Source organism: Hemicordylus capensis, chromosome 3, assembly GCF_027244095.1.
Source record: "Hemicordylus capensis ecotype Gifberg chromosome 3, rHemCap1.1.pri, whole genome shotgun sequence".
Classification (NCBI taxonomy): domain Eukaryota; kingdom Metazoa; phylum Chordata; class Lepidosauria; order Squamata; family Cordylidae; genus Hemicordylus; species Hemicordylus capensis.
The window spans coordinates 66,691,670-66,714,860 of record NC_069659.1 but is presented as its reverse complement, the minus strand read 5'-3'; the positions used below and the strand labels follow the sequence as shown (position 1 = coordinate 66,714,860).

The window sequence follows — 23,191 nt, the reverse complement described above, 5'->3', positions numbered from 1 at the left end:
CAAGTGTGGTCGCACCATAGTTTTGTATAAGCACATTATAATGTTAGCTGTTTTATTTTCAATCCCCTTCCTAATGATCCCTAGCATGGAATTTGCCTTTTTCACAGCTGCCGCACATTGAGTCAACACTTTCAAAGAGCTGTCCACCACAACCCCAAGATCCCTCTCCTGGTCCGTCACCGACAGCTCGGATCCCATCAGCATATACTTGAAGTTGGGTTTTTTCGTCCCAATGTGCATCACTTTACACTTGCTAACATTGAACCGCATTTGCCATTTTGTTGTCCACTCCCCCAGTTTGGAGAGATCCTTTTGGAGCTGCTCACAATCCGTTTTGGATTTCACTACCCGGAAGAGTTTGGTATCCTCTGCAAATTTGGCCACATCGCTGCTTACCCCTGATTCTAGATCATTTATGAATAAATTAAAAAGCACCGGTCCCAGTACAGATCCCTGGGGGGGCCCCACTTCTTACTTCCCTCCATTGTGAAAACTATGGAAAAATATGGTCTGCCCAAGATGACCCGGAAACCAACCTGGCTGCCTCATTCTGAACGAGCTGTAGTAATCCAGTCTGGAGGTTACCAGCGGATGTACCACTGTGCTGCGGTCGTTTATCTCAAGAAAGGACACCGCTGGAGTATCAGCTGAAGCTGATAAAAGGCACCTCTGGCCATTGCCTCAACCTGGGACACCAGGGAGAGGGTCGGATCCAGAAGCACCCCCAGACTGCACACCTGTTCCTTCTGGTGAAAGTGTGACGCCATCCAGAACTGGAAGATCAAAATCATCTCCCAAGTTTCGCCCTTGCACAATAAGTACCTCTGTCTTATCTGGATTCAGTCTCGGCTTGTTATCCTTCATCCAGCCCATCACCGCCTCCAGGGAGGCATTTAAGGAGATTATGCCTTCTCCCGATGAGCCTGACATGGAGAAATAGATTTGGGTATCATCAGCATACTGATAGCACCCTGCACCACATCTCCTGATGATCTCTCCCAGCAGTTTGATGTAGATGTTAAACAACATCGGAGACAATACAGAGCCCTCAGGCACACCATACAAAACTTCAGATTTTGAAGAACAGTCTCCAAGAACACCATCTGGAACCTGCCCAAAAGGTAGGAGCCGAACCCCTGCAAAGGAGTACCCCCTACTTACAAGCCCCTCAGATGCTCCAGAAGGATACTATGGTCGATGGTATCAAAAGCTGCTGAGAGGTCCAAAAGGACCAACAGAGTCACACTTCCTCTGCCAATCGCCAATTGGAGATCATCCATCAGGCCAACCAAGGCAGTCTCCACCCCATAGCCCACCCAAAAGCCAGTCTCAAACAGGTCTAGATAATCCGTTTCCTCCAAGACTGTCTGGAGATGGGAAGCCACGTCCATCTCAATTACCTTGCCCAACCACGGAAGGTTGGAGACAGGCCTGTAGTTACCCAACTCTGAGGTATCCAAGGCAGGCTTCTTTAGAAGTGATCTAATAATTGCCTCCTCAAGACAAGGAGGCATCCTTCCCTCCCTCAGAGAAGCATTTATGATTTCAACTAGGCCTTCTACAACAATCCCCCTGCTAGATATTATAAGCCATGTCGGGCAAGGGGCAAGAGAACAGGAAGTAGACCGCACCACTCCAAGCAGCTTGTCCATGTCCTCAGGAATCACAAACTAGAACGGATCCAAGCTAATCACACAAGAGGAGTTGCTGGACACCTCCACATCAGACACTGAAGTAAGTGTGGAGACTGAGTCTAAGTTGGCCCTAATACGAGAGCTTTTCCCCACAAAGAATAACATGTCACAATGGGTAATCAATGGTTCCAGATTCTGATTCAAAGGAGGAGGGGCACGTACTAGCCCGCTCACAACCCTGAACAACTCCGCCGGACGTGAATTGGGGATTCCATACGGGTAGAAAAGAATCACTACTTTGCCGCATGTCCTGCTGGAGCATAGATCTTCAACTGTACTCTATGTTGCAATCTGTTAGATTCAAATAGAGACTTTCTCCACTTGCGCTCCAGTCATCTACCTTGCCACTTCAGCCCCCACAGTTCTTCCGTATACCAAGGGGCCAGTTTTGCAGTGGGTTAGAGAGGATGCTTAGGAGCAATCATGTCTACTGCCCTGGTGAGTTTGCTGATCCAGTTCTTCACCAGAGCATCAACAGGATCACCAGCAGAGCCAACACTAAATCCCTCCAAGGGTTCTTGGAATCCTATTGGATCCAATAATTTTCTCAGGCAGACCATTCTAATAGGCCCTTCAGCCCTGCGAAGGTGGGAAGTGATTGAGAGTCCAACCTTAACCAGACGGTGGTCTATGACAATGGGGCAATCTCAGGAGTCCCCACCCACGGAACATCACCCTGATCAGAGTGAAAGACCAAATCAAATGTGTGATCAGCAATGTGCACCAGTCCTGAGACCCTTTGGGATAGGCCCACAGTTGTCATGGCCGCTATGAACTCCTGAGCCACCCTTGACAAATTGGTCCCAAAGTGGACATTGAAGTCCGCCAGCACCACAAGCCTGGGGGACTCCAACACCAACCCCTAGAGCAAGTCTGTCAGCTCAGTTAAGGACTCCGCTGAGCAGCGGGGTGATAAGTACACCAACAGAAGTCCCAATCTATCCCTGGTCCCCAAACTTAGGTACACACATTCAATATGGTCTGGCACCTCAACAGGGATCCTGGTAAGGGAGATGTTATCCTTATAGACCACAGCCACTCTACCTCCCCACCCGTGGTCCCTCCCCGCTCTTCAACACAGTACCCTGGAGAAAGAAGCTCCTTTCCTGGGACCAAACCAGGCCACCAACCTCCCCCAACCAGGTTTTCGTAATACAAACCAGGTTGGCTCCTGAATCAAATCATGAATGGTTTCTGATTTGTTCTGGACTGACCTGGCATTACAAAGGAGCAAGGTAAGGTTCCGCGGGGTGGTTGGCACTGCTCCCCGAGGTCAAAGAGCTGACAGGGCAGCCGGAAGGGGAAACGGCTATTAGATTTCTGATCCCTCTTCCCCTGTAATGACCCACTGACCTGCCAACGTTACTTCTTCTGTTCCCCACCACCATTGGAATTGCTGCCCCATAATCAGTGGATATGGCCCCTCTTTCCCCCATCTCCGGCTAAACCCAGACACATTATAAAAGAATCTCACACAGGTCTCAACTAAAAACAGAAGCCAAACTATTAAATGCCCCCCCTACACACATGCAAGTACTTGGGCCAGGAAGCCTGGCCCTCACCCTCCCTGTCCCCGGAAGTGGCTCCCCCAAAGGGGCAACCCCCTTCGGTGTTGACCCCGCTGGTGGAAGGCCCGCCACCAGTGGCAGCACCCTATATAGCCCTGAGCAGGCAGCTCTAGGCAGATGGTATCCAAGAAACTGCCAAGTCACTCCCTGGGCCCCAGTCCTGTAAAGCCTCACCTCAGCACAGCAGCCAGTCCTGGGGGGCAGATAACAAATAGGGGGGCAGAAGGAGAAGCAAACAGGCTAGCACCCAGGCCCTCACCCTGGGGTCTGCCTAGGAGCAGGTGTTGTCCCTCTACTCTCTCCTGCAGGCCACCTATTTTAAAGCTACAACACTAATGTAACTCACAAGTTTAACTACCAAACATATAATCTCTCTTAGAACTCTGTAAATCAACCAGGAGGGTTCAAATCCAATTCATACCATTGTAGCATGAAAAGGAAAAGATCCATTGTAGCTCCGGGGGTGGGGGGGGAATGCTAGAACTAGACAGGTGTCACCAGAATCATATATATCCTCAATCTTGTTTTAGCCTTCTCTTGTGCAAGAAACTGCTTTCAGAACTGAATACAGCAACAAACCCATAGGAAGTTTAAAAACTATCTCCAGTAACATTTGATCTCTCCAGTAACATTTGACAAAGATATAATTAACAGAAACCAAATTCTTTGAATAATTGTTATGAGGTTGTCAATAATTGTCCAGTGCTTTAAAAAGATCAGGTATGCCCTATACTACATTACTCCAGGTTAGGAACAATTGGACCACCTATTCTACAGCTGAAATCAGTAAGGGGGGAAACTATATATACACTAGTATGTGTAAGCCCGTTGTAATAACGGGCTCTAGTGGGGGGGCGGTTCCCGCTGCCGCCTCACCCGCCTCGGGCGCACTCCTTGGGCCGACACCTCCGCCGCCGCCTCGGGCGCTCTCTCCGCCCGCCGTTTCTTGTGGCGGCCGCCGCCGCCATCGGAGCCAGTCGCCCCGCCATGGCCACCGCCTCCTTGGCCCGCACTCCTTTGGCCAAGGCCGCGGCTCCGCCGCCGCCTCGGCCGCACTCTCCGCCCGCCGCTTCTGCTCCTTCTGGTCTCCCGTGGCGGCGGCCGCCGCCATCAGGGCCAGTCGCCCACCGGCGGCCGGGTCCAACATGGCCGCCCATCTCCGCGCATGCCCAGAACGGGCGAAAAAGACACGGGCGGCACGGACGCACGCCCAAGGCTTTTATGGGTAAGGATAGCAGATTTGGAGTACTTTGCTCTGACTGCAATTCTAAGGTTTTGCTACAGGCTTTTAAATCAAGGACACAGCAATTAAGAATAGACAGGACCCAGTGGCAAGTGATATAAACACAAAGGAATAAGATATCATAGTCCACTGGAAATGGCAATCAGATTCTATTTGGCCTCTGAAAGCTGTGTCAATGTTCCTAGTTGCCGCCCCCGCCACCACCCCAACCAACATTAATTTTTAGCAGCTAGAACAGCACATACCTCCTAATCTACAAACAATGGAATGAGCACTTTTGTACAAGGAGAACACATCAGATGCTGAGCATGTCTTCTTATTTCTAATACTTTTTCTTTACAACTAAGACTTTCTGAAACTTAATTTAAAAACTAGAACACCGGAGAAGAGATATTCTGTGTTCAAAAGAATCAAAATGCATTCTATGGCAACTGATTGAAGTCTGACATGGCACCTTTTCGCATCTGTTGAAGTTAGTCCCTTTTGATGTACAATAAGGCTGCATGCAACATGACACACACTGGAGTAAAACGAGCCATTCCACAAGCTGTCTAGTGCATCCATCAAAAGGAGCCAGCTCCAACAGATGTAAAAAGCACCGTGTCAAAATTCAGACCACAGTTGCCAAAGTTACCACAAGTCATTGCTCTCCTACCTCCTATAGATTTCCTTGATTCTCCAGTTACATCTGCTTTGGGTAACAGGCAAGACTGTACATTATACTCCCCATTTACAATTTACCAATAATGAATGTAGAACAAAAATAATTACAGTTAAGCCCACTTAAAAATAAATACTCTCTGAAGGAATATTATCGGCTGGAGGCTGCTTGTTGACTTATAGTAATTCCTTGTGCCCTGATAAATCCTCTTAAACCTGTATCAGATCAAGACTGTAGAACTATTATAGTCTAAGCTCGCTGGGCAGCTACATAAGATGGAAAGCATCTTTTTGTGCTTCACAACACTAGAAGCAACTCCGCATTAATAATTTGGGTCATGCCTTTAGATCACTTCATCCAAGTGATCAAACCAACCAAAAGAGTTTACTCCAGTATTTAATACGACAAGGTCTGTAGGTGGTTTGTGCAAGTCATTTTGGGCTATTTGCCCTTTAAGAATTCTTTCTTAAAGGGCACTTGTTTGTGGCATGGTATGGTTTCGTTTAAATTAGTTGATCTGCACATAGGTGTTAGCTAATCAAAAGGCTGGACTTGATGGCTGCCTTTTGAACCTTTTCAACTGTACAGTTCTATGAGGGCAGGTTTTTAATGGGGTGGAAGAAAAAAAGTTAACTTTATACCTTTACAGGCTTTTCTTAAATGTGTACAATTCCCTTCAAATTACCTTATTCGTGTTGTTTCCTTACTTTATAGACAAAGCAAGGGAACAGAATGAGATGCACAAGCACCTAACAATTCCGTAGCACAAAGAGAAGACCTAATCTACGGCCCCCTGTTCAGTACTCCGATTCATCTCATAAGCCTTGACACTCAAAATTACTTACCATTTTTATGTCACTGGGTTATTCAAAGCTAGAATTAAAACACAAAAAGAGTCTTTCATGAGTATTGGTGTAGTACAGTTTTATCATAATTCCAAATGATTATGCGTCTTCAAAACCAAAACCACTGAACCAGAAACAAGAAAAAAGAACTAATCCCTGTATCTTTTGCTGTCCATAATAAGTAAACTTGGAGAGGGGAGGGATGTAGGCTCATTAACAGCTGGTAGTCTTTGGGAAGCAAGAATTGTCTTCATGGAAGGAAACTGTTTATATTATAATACAGTCTCCCCCACCCCTTACAAGTGTTCTCCCTGCTTGTACAGAGAATCAGCCATCACCATCACCATCTCTGGCAGGATGTCAGTTCTATGGTCAGGATCTGCACAGTTGGTCCTAGCACATGGTTGGGTCTTTGCATGGAAGCTGCTCAAGGAAGAACATGCAAAGGACACTTGACTAATAGACATACAGGAGGGCAGCAGACTACTAAAGTTTTGTGGCTAAAAAACTTCCACAGCCTTCTTTGAAAAAAAAAATTGAATAAAATTTTTTTTCACCTGACCAGCAGAGTATGGCAGAAGCACATCGTCTTCTAGCCCTTAGAGAGCCATGAGCAGGGCTGGATATCGGCCCGCTTTCCATTGTTTGCTGTGGCATGCTGAACTCTGAACCATTACACCAGCAGATGCACAGGCTGCTCACAATGACCTATAAGCCAATACATTATTCTATGATCTTTTCCACCAGCTATCATGTGACTGGTAGAATATGAAGAGGTCCCATAGCACTATTAATGTGAAAAGATTCCACTGTAAATGTTTGCTGCAATGGTGCATGGTTTCCAGGAATTTTCCTTTGACTCCTATAAGAGGTCATTATTTTGTGGTGCAGCACACTTTGAATGCAATAGGTCTCAGATTCAGCCCCCAACTTCTTCAGTTCGAGGAGTTCTGGCAGTCAGATCATGAAACATCTGTGTTTGAGACTTGGAGAGCTGCTTTCAGTTGAGGTACACAGCACTAGGCTAATTGGACAAGTTGCCTACTCAGAATGAAGCAGCTGCAAGTGTTTATAAAGCCAGACCTTTGTTTTAGCCTGCTCCACCTTTGAGAATAGGAATAAACTTACTCCATACAGCATAGCTGCTAAAGTTAAATAAACTCACTCCATACTGGCATCAGCTGCACCAACAGCTGCCCTCTGTCCTTAAATGCAGCAAGCAAACTAATGCAAAATGACTAAGCTGACAAGAAAGTAGAGGCAGAGCAAGAGAATGAACCAGTCCCACAGGGAAAATTAACTGTGAAGAGAACAGAATAGGGGAGTAGAAATGAGAAGAGTAAAGTACTGTACACCAAAGGGGTTTCTCAGAGAAACAGCAGGAACATGGCAAAGCTGTGAAATGGTAAATTTTCACTGGTAATAGAATAATGGCCTCTTTCCATGATAGGTTTTTCTCAGAACTACATCTGGCTGAAGCTACAGGGACCACATTCTGCTTTCAGAGTTCACTGAGCAATTGCTAAGGCAGGGGATGGTGCCATATGTTACCAGCTGCACTTACAGTTATCACTTTCCCCACTTAATGCTGAGAGACTGTTCTGAGGAAAAGAAACCTGCACAGCCCTGCTTCTCATGCCCAGACAACCCATTATTCTTATGAAACTGCCAGGAACTACAACAGGACCTGTCAACAAGGAGAGCTACAAGTACCAGAGGGCTGCCAAATCACTCTGACCAGCCCAGATAAGAGAAAGGAAGAGTCCTTCCGGGTACCCTTTGGCAATCCTGTTACAGTCACAGAGGGAACGCAATAAGTGCCAATTTCATTGCAGCGTCTACATATAGACAGAGTGTTGTGTATTCTGTACCAAGAATAACTGAATTCTGCACGTTGTGCAAGTTATGCACAGCTAAGAAAATTTACATGCATGTGCTTATTTTACATAATTTATTCTGCTACCACTAGCCATGTGAAACTATGCAACGTCTAAAGCAGGGCTGCTCAACTTCGGCCCTCCTGCAGATGTTGGCCTATAATTCCCATAATCCCTGGCTATTGGCCACTGTGGCTAGAGAGTACTGGAGCTGTAGTTCACACACGGTGTGTGTGTGTGTGGCTAAGTTGAGCAGGCCTGGTCTCTATGCAGGGTCTAAAGCCTGACTTCTAAAACTCTGACTGACCACCCCCATCCACAAAAGACAAGTGTTTAGAATAAGTCTTACGCCTAACAAATCAAGACTTGAAAGTGTAATCCTAGAAAGGTGAGGGTACACAGCCCCAAATAAATTCATGTGTCCATTTTACTTCTCCCATCCCATCTCCATTGAGGAGGGATCTGATCCTATCTGAACATTTAGCATTACAGCAAAGCAAAAGTTAGGCGGACAATTCATCATTTGTTCCACTTTTACAAGCATTTGGAGACACTGTACAAAGCGATGTGCAAACACAATACTGTGACTATACTATTAAGATTAGCTTCCATATTATTATATAACAATGAACTGAGAAAGTCCAAATGATACAGACTCATCAGCTGCTGGTTGTCCTTTAAGGCCAACATCAAGCACAGTGTAATTATAGACCTGTTATCTGATGCTTGGATGAAGCTAAGAGGGCAGCAACAATCATTATGAACAAGAGGTAAAGTGGTATAATTAGGAATCCTTGTTGACCTGTTAAAATTTCATTAAGTCCCATCCATGAATTTCTTGCAAGAAACTTACATTCTTCATCGGAGAAACAAGGGAGCAATCATAAGCCTATTAAATTATCATGATGAACCATATTTATCTTAGTTTAAAGAATATGTATTACAAAAATAAAAGCATAGATCAGTATAATCAACGACTTTTGATGGCATACATTCCTGTCATTGGCTCTAAGTTCAGGAACAGTAGGTGTAGTGGCAGAGGCAGAGTCCAAATTCTACTACTTTTGACATTGCCAAAAAAGCATGCTACTGAGGAGGCATCAATGGCATCAATAACAAAGCGGATATTATCAAGAGGGAACACTGCTTCCCTGGGTGTTCCCTTGAATTTGCTTCTTTTCAAGGAGTGCCCAGGGCCCTTTCCCCACACCAAATGGATGCCTGTCCACTGCCCTCCCCACTCCCACTGCAGTGGGTTGCAAGAGGCTCTTTTCTAGAAAGAGACAGATGAAGGTTAGAACGGAGCCCAGTGCTGCAAACACCCCACTGACCAATAAGTGAGTTCTGCCCATAAGCACAAATGCACAGTCTCCTCTGGAAGTGCTTTTGCTGGAGGGATGTGGGCACTGCTTGAGATGCATGTGGCAGCAATGAGCTGATGGGAAGCAACAACGATAGATCGAGTGGGTTGCCACAGCACTAGCAGCCACATAAGGGAGGCACAGTGCACCTCAGAAAGGTCAAGGGTCACTATTTGGGTCAGTTCCCTCTTCTCCAAGGGGAGGATATCCTCTACCCTCTCCGGAAACAGCCTTACATCACTATCCTGTGCATGTTTACTCAGAAGTGCATCCTACAGTGTATCCAGTGAGGCTTACTCCTAAGAAAGCATACCTAAGATTGCAGCCTGAAAACAGCAGGCTGTTACAGAGGAAGAGGACTTGGAATTTGTTTGGGGCTGGAATGAATTCCAGATACCCCACTAAGAAAGGATAGGGCCTATTTTCTGGCCACTATCCTTGGCTAAAATCGTAGATCCATTGCTGCAGGGATTCGCAACTAGGAATTGGTTTCACGTTAATATTCTTACTGTAATAATTAATGTGCTGAAATTGACCTTGGCCCACACTACGGATGTGCACGGAACTGGGTCCCTTCGAGCCGATGGTGGGGCGGGGGTGGCTTTAAGGATGGGGGAGTGTGCACTTATCCTCCACCCCCCAATGCGCTCCCCCCTTCAGCACTCTGTGGGTAAATAGTCTGGCAGGGCAGCAGCGTACCTCCTTGTTGCCCCGTCGTTTTACTGACCGGCAGTGCGGTGTGCACATATGTTGTAAACCGCCCAGAGACGTAAGTTTTGGGCGGTATAAAAATACGTTAAATAAATAAATAAATAAATAAATAAATGTGTGTGCATTGTGGGCAGGCACATGCACGCGCGTACCTGCAACACACACACGGCACTTCTAGCCAGTAAAACAATGGGGTGGCAAGGAGGCAGTGTACCTCCCTGCTGCCCCGCCAGACTATTTATCCACAGAGCACCAGAGATGGAAGCACATGCGGGGGGGTGTGTGTGTGTGTAAGGGCGCCCTCCTCCATCCTAAAAGCCACCCCGCCCCCATGTTTGGACTGGTTCAAACGCAGGGTTCAGAACCTGTTCGGCGTTCTAAGAATAGAATGCCGAACAAGTTCGTGCACATCCCTAGTGCGCACACACCAAAATACCACTGGGACATTTGAGTTGTGCACTCCTGCTCTAATCCTACCCTGATGTGAGTTGTGGGGAGCAAATACACATGCTTTTGATTGTGTTCTTGGTATCAAAGCTAGGAAGTGTCGGATTTTGTAGGATGAATTGTGCAAGAGAATGGATGGGTACTTCTACAATTGAGTTTTCCATGCTGAGCCACCAAGTACTCTCTGACTGAATACCACTATATTGTTTGCTTCTAGGGCATATTTTAACTGCATCATGACAGCTTGTTTAGAGGAAGCGGAGGAGGGGGAGGGCGAGGGAGGAGGGGTAGAAGATTGCCAAATTATGCAATTAAAAAAAAAATCAAGCATATAATTGCAAATCTGATAAAATACCAGATGGCACACTTTATCAAAAAGGTGAATAACTGGATCTGGGTGTTTTTTTTTTAAGAGCAGCTAAGCAACAAGCAACGGAATAAGGTATGCAAACTAATGAGCAGAACAGAGAATGCAGCCCGGGGTCACTATTTCTTCATAGAACAGCAGCAAACCATATTTCCATAAACTGAAGAGAACATCATTTAAGCAGAAACAGCCACTCCAGTCATCTCATACATAATGTACCATTAGCCTTCACATTCATTGTTACAAGACTAAAATCAAGAGAAAAGTAGAATTCTAAAGTGAACAGACATAAAAGTTTGGCAGGATCACAAAACATGCTGGTTCCAAGACATAACAATCTTTAAATGATGAGAATTAAAAAGACACTTCCTTGTTGTGAAACAATTCCATACACTTTTGCTTGAAGCATCTAGTATCAACCAGCGTCAGCTAAAATGCTAAGCTAGATGGATTGTTGCTTGAAGCCGCTGTGGCAATCTACATACTCCCAAAGGACTGCCTGGTGCACTTAAGTGCTATACTGTCTCAAAAAAAGAAAGAAAGAAAGCAACAGGGCATAGATGAAGTAAATCTCCATTTAGCAGGACTCAATTCAGCCATACCAATTGCACATTCTTCTTAGAGCTTTTACTGCTGCTGCAAAGTTGTTTCAAATATACGTTTGTAAAGTATTATATCCCATTAGTGCTCATTGGAAAGTAACAGAAATGATATACTTGTTTAGGCCAAAGGCAACTCATAGTGCCACACCCCAAAATGGGAGCAGAAAGTAAGACTCCCATTCCCTCCATTCTAGTGTTCTTCATTGAAAGGCCCAGGGGCCAGTGGTGGCCCCCATCAACCTTAAGTGCCGCCCCAGGCGAATTGTTTATAGGGCCCCGTTGAAAGCTTCAGCCAAAGCTGAAAACTCCACACAGTCCCCTTGGCACCATGTGGAGATCACCATTCTCACCATGAAGTGCTACACTTTGCCCAGTGCCAAGAACAAAGCTCCTTTAAAGGAAATGGAGCCCTCTTAAGCCCCTGCACCATCCTGGAAAGCATGCACAGAATGCTGGGATGTGCAGCCCTTCCCAGTGCTCCCCCCGCCCCCAGAGCTCTTAACAGAGAGCTGTCTCTCTTAAAGTGCCCTCCCAGCACTAAGAAAAGCACTGTTCAGTCAGAACAGTGGGAAATGGTTCTCACATTGATATTTTCCCTTTTTGTGCCAAAGTGGCCCCCCTTCAAAAATAGTGAAGATCACTGCTTCATTCAGTAGGCTAGTTCTCATGATTGGTATAAGCTGACAGGATTTCACACACACCCTTATCTTACTTTTTCTAGATACTGCATGAAAGAGAAAATGAAATAATAGCCTCTGACACACACCAGGTGTATGTTCAAATCTGAAGCAGAAGAAATAGGGAAGCAGTTGGCAGAGATACAAAAACAGTTAGCTGGAGCTGTGCAGCGAAGAGAAGGGTCTGCCCTGGTCCCTTTCAAGGCAGGAATCTCAGACGCTGCGTACGAACCCCAGACCCCTCACAAACACAATTCTTTGTTGCCAAAGATATACCAGTGGTATGCTACCTGTATAGGTTCTCCACTACCCTCCATGCAATTACTCTCTCCTGCCTTAAAAGCTAGAAGTGGTGTTGAGTGGGGGGATGTCTACACAGCCTCTGTAAAGAACTACACAGGGTCATGTCAGCAGTCAGATGTCCAGGTTACCCAAATACCTGTTATCCATCAGGATGGTTGCAACTGCTTCTGCTGTTGCTCCTATAAAAAGTGTATCCTCCACCCATGATTAGGGCAAACTACAATTACATGCCACCCAACTTGCAGGGCCTGATAGTTTATTTTTAGTCAGGTTTTTTTTTGACTTGACACACTGTGGATAGATGGGGGGGGGGAGGTGTAGGACAGTAAACACAACATTTCTTTAAAAAACTAATTTATTTATATCCCACTCTTCCTTCAAGGATCCCAAAGTAGTGTATACAATTATGTTTATCCCCACAACAACCCTGTGAGTTGGGTTAGGCTGAGAGAAGTGACCGGCCCAGAGTCACCCAGAGAGTTTCATGGCTGAATAGGGATTTGTACTTGAGCCTCCCAAGTCCTAGACCAACACTTAACCACTATGTCACACTGGCTCTATTTATGACTATGTTCCACTAAGGTAAAGACCAGAGAACTTTTCATTTTGATAAAGTCTGCCCACTACATCTTTGGCAAGGATCTCTAGCTTCTAGGGAACAAGGAAGTACCTGGTAAATGAAAAGAGCCCTGCCACTGGCATGTCCCATGCTGAGACTCTGAAGTCTCACCAAATTCAATGGGGCTTACTTCCCAGGCTTACCAAATCCCAGGTGGAAAGGACATCAAGAAATTTAACTGTGGCACCTAGACTAGGATATTTAGACTTAATAAAATCTTTATTTGTCCCAGGCAGTTGTATTTCTGCTCTAAGTATACCCTTGTAAAGGGGATAAAGAGAAGCCTGTTTATCCTCGCCCTCCACAATGTATGTCACCAAGTCTGGCAATTTTGTCAAGTGTACATTGTCTGGCTCCTAAGTTTTGGGGCCGGCTCCCAGATCTAAAGAAAATTTGTCAATGCCTGCATTAGTCAATGCAAAAACTTTCCTATCGACCAAGATTCTGTGTTCTCAGTATTTCTAGTTCATTGCTTGCCCAAGGTCAACTGACACCTGCGATAATATCACACACTTAAATGTATATCCTACAATTTAAAGTCTGTGAATTTCTATAAGCTTTTATGGAAACACATGCATGTGTGTTCATGGGATTATCTTACTAATTTATACTTTCAATTTATGGGAGACAGTGTTAAAATATGCATGCCCATGCTCCCCATGGTAAGAATGGGCTATTGACTATATCATCTGAACCGGCTCTTAGTGACAGTAACTAAATATCATCATATATGACTGACAGCACCCTGAGGATAAACTCCCCCCCTGCCCCCTCCAACATTTCAAGAGCATACAAAAACCATTGCTATCCAAAGTACTTGGGTTTCCTCACTGAATTACAGTGCAATCTTCCCACTAACCTTTCATAGAGTGAAGCCACCTGTGGGTCTAGCTGACAAGCCAAATAAAATAAGAGCTATTCATGGCCATAGGCCCCATTAGAATGTAGCTCAAGTCCAGAAGGCAGCATGATGTTAATGAGAAACCAAGAGATACAATGCCAAGGAGCACAATGTAGCATGATTTATCCCTCTGCTCAAAGTGCTTGCCAAGTGGAATTGGCCCATGGCAAATCTTCAAACAGAGGAAGAGAAAGATGTAGGGAATTCAGTGAATGGTCAAGATATTTCCTTCTTCCACAGCTGAATGCAAATGCTCCCCACTTTTTTGCCCTACCTGCTTACCTCATCTGCCAGATTGCGGGGAGCCCAGGGAAGGGAGGGGGGATCCCCATGATGCACTGCACACTCAACATATCCCGGCCCCTGACCCTCCCCGTTGCCTGGTAATCATCTGGGTGTACAGGGAGCGCTCCCAGCAATGCCACCGCTATTGTCTGCAGGGAAGCTAGGTTTTGCCCACCTTCCCCGAAGCCCGCTCTGGAGCCCTTCTCACAGATCGTGAGAAGAGGCTCAGTGTGTCAGAACTGTCAGAGATGAGGGGGCTCTTATTTCAGCAGGGAGTGCATTCCAAAGCCAGCCCCACATACAGCACACTGCAGTAGTCAAGTCTGGAGGTTATCAGCATATGTACTACTGTTTTGAGGTGGTTTATCTCAAGAAACTAACACAGCTGGCGTATTAGCCAAAGCAGATAGAAAGCACCTCTGGCCACTGCCTCAACCTGAGACACCAGAGAGAGGTTTGGATGCCGTAGCACACTCAGACTACGTACCTGTTCCTTCTGCTAGAGTGTAACCCCATCCAGAACAGGTGGATCAAAATCGTCTCCTTAGTTCCAAACCCAAACAATAAGCACCTCCATCTCATTTGGATTCAGTCTCAGTTAGTGATGGGCTGGATAAGGGATAACAATTTCCAGGCAGGCATTTAGGGAGGTTATACCTTTTCCCAATGACTCTGACATAGAGAAGCAGATTTGGGTGTCAACATAATACTGTTAACACCCTCCACCAAACCTCCTGATGATATCTTCCAGTGGTTTCATGTAGTGGTTAGGGTTAGGGTTTCATGTAGATGTTAAACAGCATTGGAAACAATATGGAGCCCCAGGGATGCCATATAAAAGTTCACTTTTTGAAGAACACCAGTTCTTCAAAAAGAACACCAGTCTCCAAGCAACACTATCTGGAATCTCTGCGAGAAGAAGGAGTGGAACTAGTGCAAATCAGTGCCTCCCAACTCCTTCAGATGGTCCAGAAGGATACTATATTAGATAGTATCGAGAGCTGCCAACAGAGCCAAAAAGACCAATTGAGTCACACCTTCTGTCAATTCCCCACTGGAGATCATCCATCAGGCCAAACATCTCTATATAGCACCATCTGTATACCTGGTGCTTTAAAGAGAATGAGAGTGCAGGTCCCTGCCTCAAGGAGCTTACTGTCAGAAAGGGACAGACGAATGGAAGGGAAATTGAGGCAGGAGTAAATGTGTGATTATTTCAGTCAAATATACTTATGCTTAGTTACGGCAGAGTATTCAAGTTTGACTGTTCCGTCAAATGTGCATTTCCTCCCCACTTTCCTACCAAACTAAGGGCTGGTTGGCCTGTTATAGTCATCACTTGAAACAGCTTCCATGTGGCAGCATGTAATAGTGATAACACAACACACTGACCAACTCCATTATATATGGAGTTTCACTAGGATCCAGCGTGGTGTAGTGGTTAGAGTGCTGGACTAGGACCGGGGAGACCCGAGTTCAAATCCCCATTCAGCCATAAAACTAGCTGGGTGACTCTGGGCCAGTCACTTCTCTCTCAGCCTAGCCTACTTCACAGGGTTGTTGTGAAAGAGAAACTTAAGTATGTAGTACACCGCTCTGGGCTCCTTGGAGGAAGAGCAGGATATAAATTTATTTATTTATTAATTATTATTATTATTAATAATAATAATAATAATAATAATATGAAAATGACGTGCAGCTTTCATATGGTATGTATACCAGCCTTTACTTTTGCCTGCTTGAGTCTTTAATGTGGAACTGGCCTCCAGAATCACATCTTTAAATAACAGCAAACCAAGACAAAATGATCAATTAATGTTTACCACAAACTACCAGGGCACTAAGTGGTACAATCAACCAGCAAATGCAGTTTTAAAATCTTCTATGCACCCCTCCCCCACACACTTCATAGCGCTCAGAAGAACTAAGAATCCCAACTCCCCCACAGTCCCTTGGGACAGTCTGCTGCCAAATAAAAGCTGCTGAACCTAATGAGGGAATTAAAAATTCATAACTTGATGAAAGTTTGGTTCCACTTCTGAGAAAATGAAAAACAGTACCTCACTCATAGCTCAGAAGGGCTTCTTGAATGGGTATTTCTAGTTACTCCCAGATACACTAGAGGAAACAGTGTATCCTCTATCCAAGTCCGACTGTCAACTGAGATTATTAGCAATGTTGTCAAAGTTCATAATCACCTGGTTCAGAATATGGATCTGTCCAGCTCATTATGTTACAACAAATCAAATGGCATTTTCCTGAGAAGTTATCTGGCTTGGAAAGAAAAATTCTGGACATCATGGCCAGCATTCAGGAGATCAGATGTTAAAGCCAACTTCTTGTAGGACATTTTCTAATATTATACCTCAAGCTCTCATTGATCGCTGTGAACTATGTAAGGAGAACATTAAACCAAACAGCCTCTTGACTGACAGATAATATTCCTATTTGGATCAATTCTCTTGATCACATCTTGCAAATGTTTTATGGGGTTGTTGTCCTCTAGCTAGACCTAATCTCTCTCTTGTTCCTGGGTATTTGGGAGGAGCAGCACTGAAATAGCAGCTTTCTGCAAGCCAGCAGAGAACTCTCAGAACCCAGAGACTCCCCCTTGCAAGATGCTTGCTGACATAGCCCATGATTACCAACTCAAGCTGAGGGAAATTCATCCATCACTTGAAATAGTCACCAACAAGAGAAACAGACTCTCTCTCAATCACATGAGGAATCCTTTTGCTAGCAATGGGATTTTCAAAGTTAAACTACTTACAATTCCAATCCCTGTCACAAACAGATATAGAAAAGCATTTCTCCCTGGCTTCTCTCACGGCACTGAACCACAGCTGGGCACTTGCTATTCACCTGAGAGGCTGACACCAAACCTTGGCACCAAGTTCTAAAGTCACCCGAGATCTGTCTCTTGGTAGCATTATCCACATGGTATGTCTCAACAATGTGGGAATATAGAGCAGGGGTTCTCAGTCTTGGACCCCCAGAGGCTGGACAACAACTCTCTTTGGCTCTTGGGGACAGGGATAATGTGAGTTGTAATACAACATTTGGGGACCCCGATGTAGAGGAACTCTCTGCAAGGCTACAGTAGCCTGTAGTACTTCTTCCTCCAATGAGGTTCAAAGCCCAAGCGTAAGGGCTAATTCAAATGCAAGGTTAGTAGGGGTATTACAGAAGCTAAAAATAAATAAATGAATAAAATAAAACCTATTTGCATCCCTTCATTTTAAAAAAATATAACATCCAAACTGCAAAAAGACAGGCTGACATCCAGACTAACAAGGAACATGGGTAATGAGAGATTGTGGGGACACATCTGGGACTCATGGGCAACACCCTGAGTCCCTCTATGCGTGAACTGTTTTGCAAGCAGGCAAAGTGGTTTGGAGAGATCTTTTTGCAGCTTCTCACAATCTGTTGTGGATTTACTACCCTAAATAGTTTAGTGTCATCTTCAAATTTGGCCACTGTGCTGCTTGCCCCAACTTCTAGTTCATTTATGAACAAGTTAAAGAGTTCTGGTCCTATTACCAATCCCTGGGTACTTTTTATTCCCCCGCCCCCGCCCTTGTGAGAACTGTCCACTTATTCCTACCCTCTGTTCAAGGTTTAAATTACCCTCTGTTCAAGGTTCAATGTGGGCCCCTGCTAACTTGGCAAAGAGGCACCTTTTAATGTGGTGATCCTCTTTATTTAGCAGGGGGAGAGTAACTGGCCCTATCCACCCCCAGCACAGTACTTCCAGTGATTGTTGCTGATGTCTATCTTGTTTCTTTTTAGAATGTGAGCCCTTTGGGGACAGGGATACATCTTATTATTTATTTCTCTTTGTAAACCGCCCTGAGCCATTTTTGGAAGGGCGGTATAGAAATCAAATCAAATCAAATCAATCAATAAATAATAAAACTATAGTTCGCCAGATTCATATATAGCCAGAGCTGTGGCTTGTTCTTAAAGTAAAAGCAGACACTTTCATTTTCCTGTTCTCCTGCAAAAGAGAAGAAAGAGGAGCGGGAAATGTGGGAGCCCATGGCTCCTTTGGGCTCATTAATGTAGTGCCTAGCATTCAATGTAGTGTTGCCATATCGATAAAACAGTTCTGTAAAATAAACACCTTACCCATTAGTTTCATCTTTGCACTGTAGCTCCCAAAGTACTGTTCATCAGTGGTGGGTGTATGGCACTCATACTCGCCAGCATCCCTGTCCTGCAGCTCTGTGATATGCAGTAAAGCATAATCCCCTTGGACTCTCTCTACATAGATTTCTCCGCTTCTGACACGCTGGGTGTAGATAGCATAAGGAAAGGATGGGTCCATGGTGCTGACAATTTGTACCTCCCTTTCTGGGGCAGAAGGGAGATATATGGACCACTGAAAATTCTGTTCCGATGGTCCTTGGTAACCACTGACCTTGCACCAGATGGTAATGTGGGAATTTTCAGTACGGTAGAGAGGGCCTTCTTGAACAGCAACTTGACGTTGTGCAAATGTCACCCCTGAGAGAAGACAACAAAAGAGAGAGAAAGAGAGGGGATTAGCCAAACCTAGTTTATTAAATTAAATCCACTCACACATTAGTACTTACTTAAGTAATTCTCAAGCAGTGTTTTTGCTCAAGTTTTCCCAAAAGGAAATTAAGACTATAAAAACAAACAAAAATCTTTCTTTCTTTCTTTCTTTATTATAAATAAAGTTTTTTGTTTGTATGTGTGTGTGTGTGTGTGTGTGTGTGTGTGTGTTATTTTCTCAAGGTCATAAGTAGTTCTGTGGACAGACTTAAAACATCACTGCTTCCCAACAAAAAACATTCACACATGCCATATTCAAATAGAATAGCCTCTTTCTCCAAAGAGAAATGTGCATGGATTAAAATATATGAACACTTATTTCACAATGACAACTCCCATGTGGATTAATCAGGAAATACTATCCACAAAGCAAGAGATTAAGTCTTTACCTACTATTTATGCTGGTTCAGGGACTTTCTACCAGCAAATTGTGCATATGGCCTTTAAGTTGAAGTTGGGACATGCTAGATGGGTTCAGGCAATGTTGAAAAAACATGATTTCCCAGTGAAAGAAGGAACCTGGGATTGCTTCAGGATTGCACACTCCCCTTTTCTTTTTTTGAAAGTAAGAGGAAAGAGTGAAGAATTCCGCTTCTTATCTGAAGAATGCCACAATTCAACATCGTGTACACACTTGGGGACTTGTGCTTCACCCAAACCATGGCTAGGTAAAACAAACTAAGCTCAAACCATAGTTTCTTATTCCCTAGGTTCCTGTGCAATATGTGCTTTACTTCAAGTCAGAAGAAGCAACTTTCATTTTTCTTTCACAAATAAAAGAAAACACAAGAGAAATGTCTCTCCACAGAAAGAAGCTGACGTGCACATTGTCAGTTTCAAGCAAAGGGAGAAATAAGCCACATAGATCCGAAAACAAAGAACGGCTCAGGAGAATCTCTTTCTGTAATCTTTCCTCAGCAAAATCTTATTTGACTAAAGCTGAAATCCTATGCACAACTGATTTAGAGTAAGGACATTGAATTCAATGGGGCTTCATGTAAACATGCCTTGTTTTATACTGCAGCCATGACAGAAACATAGCAAGTGAACTTGCCAGTTGTCCCTCCCAATCCATTTCTAGTTAAAGAAATGTGCAATGTCAAAATCTTACAAAATAAATGATTATCCTCAGTAAAATCTACCAAGTTCTCCATTCCCCTCATTCACTTGCATAAAGCATGAATGAAAGCTACTACATAATCCCTTAACGCAATTTGTTAGGGTTATGCAGGACATTTTGACTCAAAACAGGTCTCCTCAAGTGTGTCAAACTGAAAACAAAATGCCCTCTAAATAAAGGGCCTGTTCCGAACTCAGAACAAAAACAACCCTTTTCAATTGATACATTTCTAGTGTCATTTTGGAGGCCTGTTTTTCCCTTGCCAATTGGGTTTCTGGCACTGGCTTCTGATTGGCTTGCGATCTCCTTAGTTGGCTTGCTATCATATAAATCAAGTGTTTCCATGGGCAACTGTGCCCTCATTGGCTGGGGGAAGGTAGGAGGGGAGGACACAAAAGGATGGAGTTTCAAATTGTATTCAAAGGGACTAGGAGGCAGAGAGAGCCCTTATGCCTCTCTTGAATAGGATTGTTGCCAGCACTGCCATTCTCCAGGCTCCCAGAAGCCTCTCTGCTTATTATGTCCAGGACTACAGGCTTGTAGATCCCACTCTTAACTTGCTCAGGAGTCTCACAGGATTGTGGGCTCTCCATTTGTTGGCATATTAGGGACAGGTTATTGTATTGTATTGTAATTTTATTTACAGTCATTGACCAAACAGAGAATAAAAACTAGTAAGCATTAAAATGTGTGTGTGTGTGTATATATATATATATATATATATATATATATATATATATATATATATATATATACACACACACACACACAATTTAAAATTGGGATGATATCCCATTATACCTTTTAAAAACAATATAACTAAACTTAGCTACAGAAATAGAAATTGAAGCATCTTTATCTGAAAGCAGATGTTTTACAAGGTTATCGTCGGATTGATCTACCAGTTTACATATTAAAGGAACAATAAGGCATTCCCTGGGATATAAATGGAGATCACAGTGGAGAAGGATATGTGCAACAGTTTCTGTATCTCCTGACCCACAACTACAGTGTCGTTCTTCTAAAGGTGGGGACAGGTTACTTAGCAGGCAGTGGGACGATTGCCTCCAGATTCAACAGCTGCCAAGTTAATTGAAAGGGGATTGGCCTCATGTCTTTTTCTATATTAGGAAATGCCTGAGCAGACCCGAGTTAACTTCACTTTCAAGGTCTTTCTGTCCCAAGATCGACCCTTTACATCCTCTCCTCTGTGGTTACCTCAAACAAGCTAACACTAATCACATCAGCAGGAAAGCCAGATAAGGCACTGTGAACATAACTCCCTTCCCCATCACAAAAGAGCTAAGTGGGCAATAGGAACTTAATGATTGGTTTACTGGGTCCCTCCAACCTGACAGATACCATGTTTGCATATCTGTTCAGTCCATTTACATACAGGTAAATGGTTGTTTCCAGGTTGTTCTTGACCATTTATGCTATTGTGTTTTACTCAAGTACAGGCAGCAAACAAAGACAATGTATCCAACGGAATTTCCCTCCTCAGGAAGGAGCAGCAGCTGGTATTTTGCCTCAGGGCCCATTTTGGGCTATAACTGGCCTGAATTTCATGAACCAATGTGCTTCATTTGGTCTCTATATCGTGGAGTCACCTACTGTATGGGCGACAGACTTGACATCAGCCATAACACCAGGCCGTGTCTTGCTCTTCACACCATTCATGCTCTCAGCCTCCAGATCAGCCTTCCTCGCTGGCCTAATCTATCCAGCTCACCACACTGCTACAAGAAGTTTGCTGCACGAGGACATCTTTTGGATTTACCCTTGCTGCCTAACCGCTGAGCTGCTTTTGGTTCTCTGCTGCTGCCTGGTTCCAGACATGAGGAAAGAGGTCCTTTGGTTGCACCTGAGCCACAAGGGTCTGCTCACCACTAAATGGAAGGACGAGGTTAAATGATAATCACTGTGTCGCTCTGGGCAATCCCTATCCTTGCTCTTTCTTAAATCCAAAAATCTGTTTCTCCGAGTCTTTTCTCTAGCTAGCCTGGAGGTCATAATTCAGACACTATGCTAAATTGCCTCTTTGCAAGTATCTGGTTAATCTTTGTAATGTATTTTAGTAGTAATATTGATTTAATCAGCTATCCTATTCCACTGTACCCCAAATATTCTTTATTTATTTTGAACTTCAACCATTCTGTCAGTTCATTTCCCCAGGACCAGAACTTTGCACAAAATGTATTCTGACATGGGACTGCTCCACCCGAGCTCGCTAATTACCCATACAAAGCCCGAACATATTTGGGAGTATTCGCCAATCACCCCGGAACAGTTCCATTAACAGGATACATCAGAAGAGCAGGGAGGTAGGTTTGATTGTGTGGTTTTCTTTTCTCAGCACTGAGTATAAATATGCTTTGCTATTGCTGCTGTAACTATCTGGTTTTGCTGGATCTCAGATTGACAAAGGCAGAACTTGGGGTTGGGTTTGTTTGTGAGATAATTTTGTTTTCAGACCTTGAGATTTGTTTTGTTTGTCAGATAATGTTGTGGCAAGAAATGGAGAGTGGCAGGTGTGTGTGCGCGCAAGTAACATTTCTTTATGATTGCTGTGATGAGTTCCATGTCTAGCCTTGAGTAACTTGTGCTCACTCACTGCTCTGCAATCTGTATTGCAAGGTGTACTCAGTCAAAATGTTGCTGAAGTTGTTCTAGTTTAGTCTATGGCTATGATTGCTTGCTGCTAAGGGTGGTGCTGTGGCAGCTGTTGCAATGCTAGAAAAGAAAAAAATGTAGGAATAATTGTGTGAGAGAGAACAACTTGTGCCAATCATGTTACTGTAGCGCAGGCACTGTGGCATCAGTGGATTTTGGTCAGTGATTATTTTTTGGCCCTTTCAACTGTGTTTGAAATGTGCACTCTGTGTTGGGAGGGACAGATTCCCTTTTACTGCGTTCTTCTCCAGCATTTTTCAAGTCAAGATTGCAAAAGTGTGCACTCCGCGAGTGCTGCTTGTTCTGGCCATACAGAAAAAAATGGGAAAATTCAAAACACCCCATTGTTCCCCATGGGTAGCTCCTAGGGACACCAAGGTGGGTTGTGTAGTAGGGCATGATGGGTGCTACCTATCAGCCACCCACAAAGGAAATGGGAAAGTGAGCGATTTTTAACTTTCCCCCCAAACCCCTATAGGATCCTATGGGGATTTGGGGGGGAAGTTAAAAATTACTTTAAAATTGCCCACTTTCCCATTTCTTTTGTGGGTAGCTGATAGGTAGCACCCATCGTGCCCTACCACACAACCCACCTTGGTGTCCCTAGGAGCTACCCATGGGGAACAATGGGGTGTTTTGGATTTCCCCATTGTTCT

General features: G+C 44.3%; 1 protein-coding gene across 7 annotated transcripts in view; it reads right to left on the bottom strand.

The window, feature by feature from the left end:
* The window catches only part of IGSF3 (immunoglobulin superfamily member 3), a 185,355-nt gene that overhangs the window by 115,680 nt on the left and 46,484 nt on the right, over positions 1-23,191 (bottom strand). For all 7 annotated transcript variants that reach the window (XM_053309402.1, XM_053309408.1, XM_053309403.1 and 4 more), the window contains exon 3: positions 18,293-18,670. In XM_053309402.1, coding sequence (XP_053165377.1) covers positions 18,293-18,670 — 378 coding nt within the window. The remainder of the gene's footprint in view (positions 1-18,292; positions 18,671-23,191) is intronic.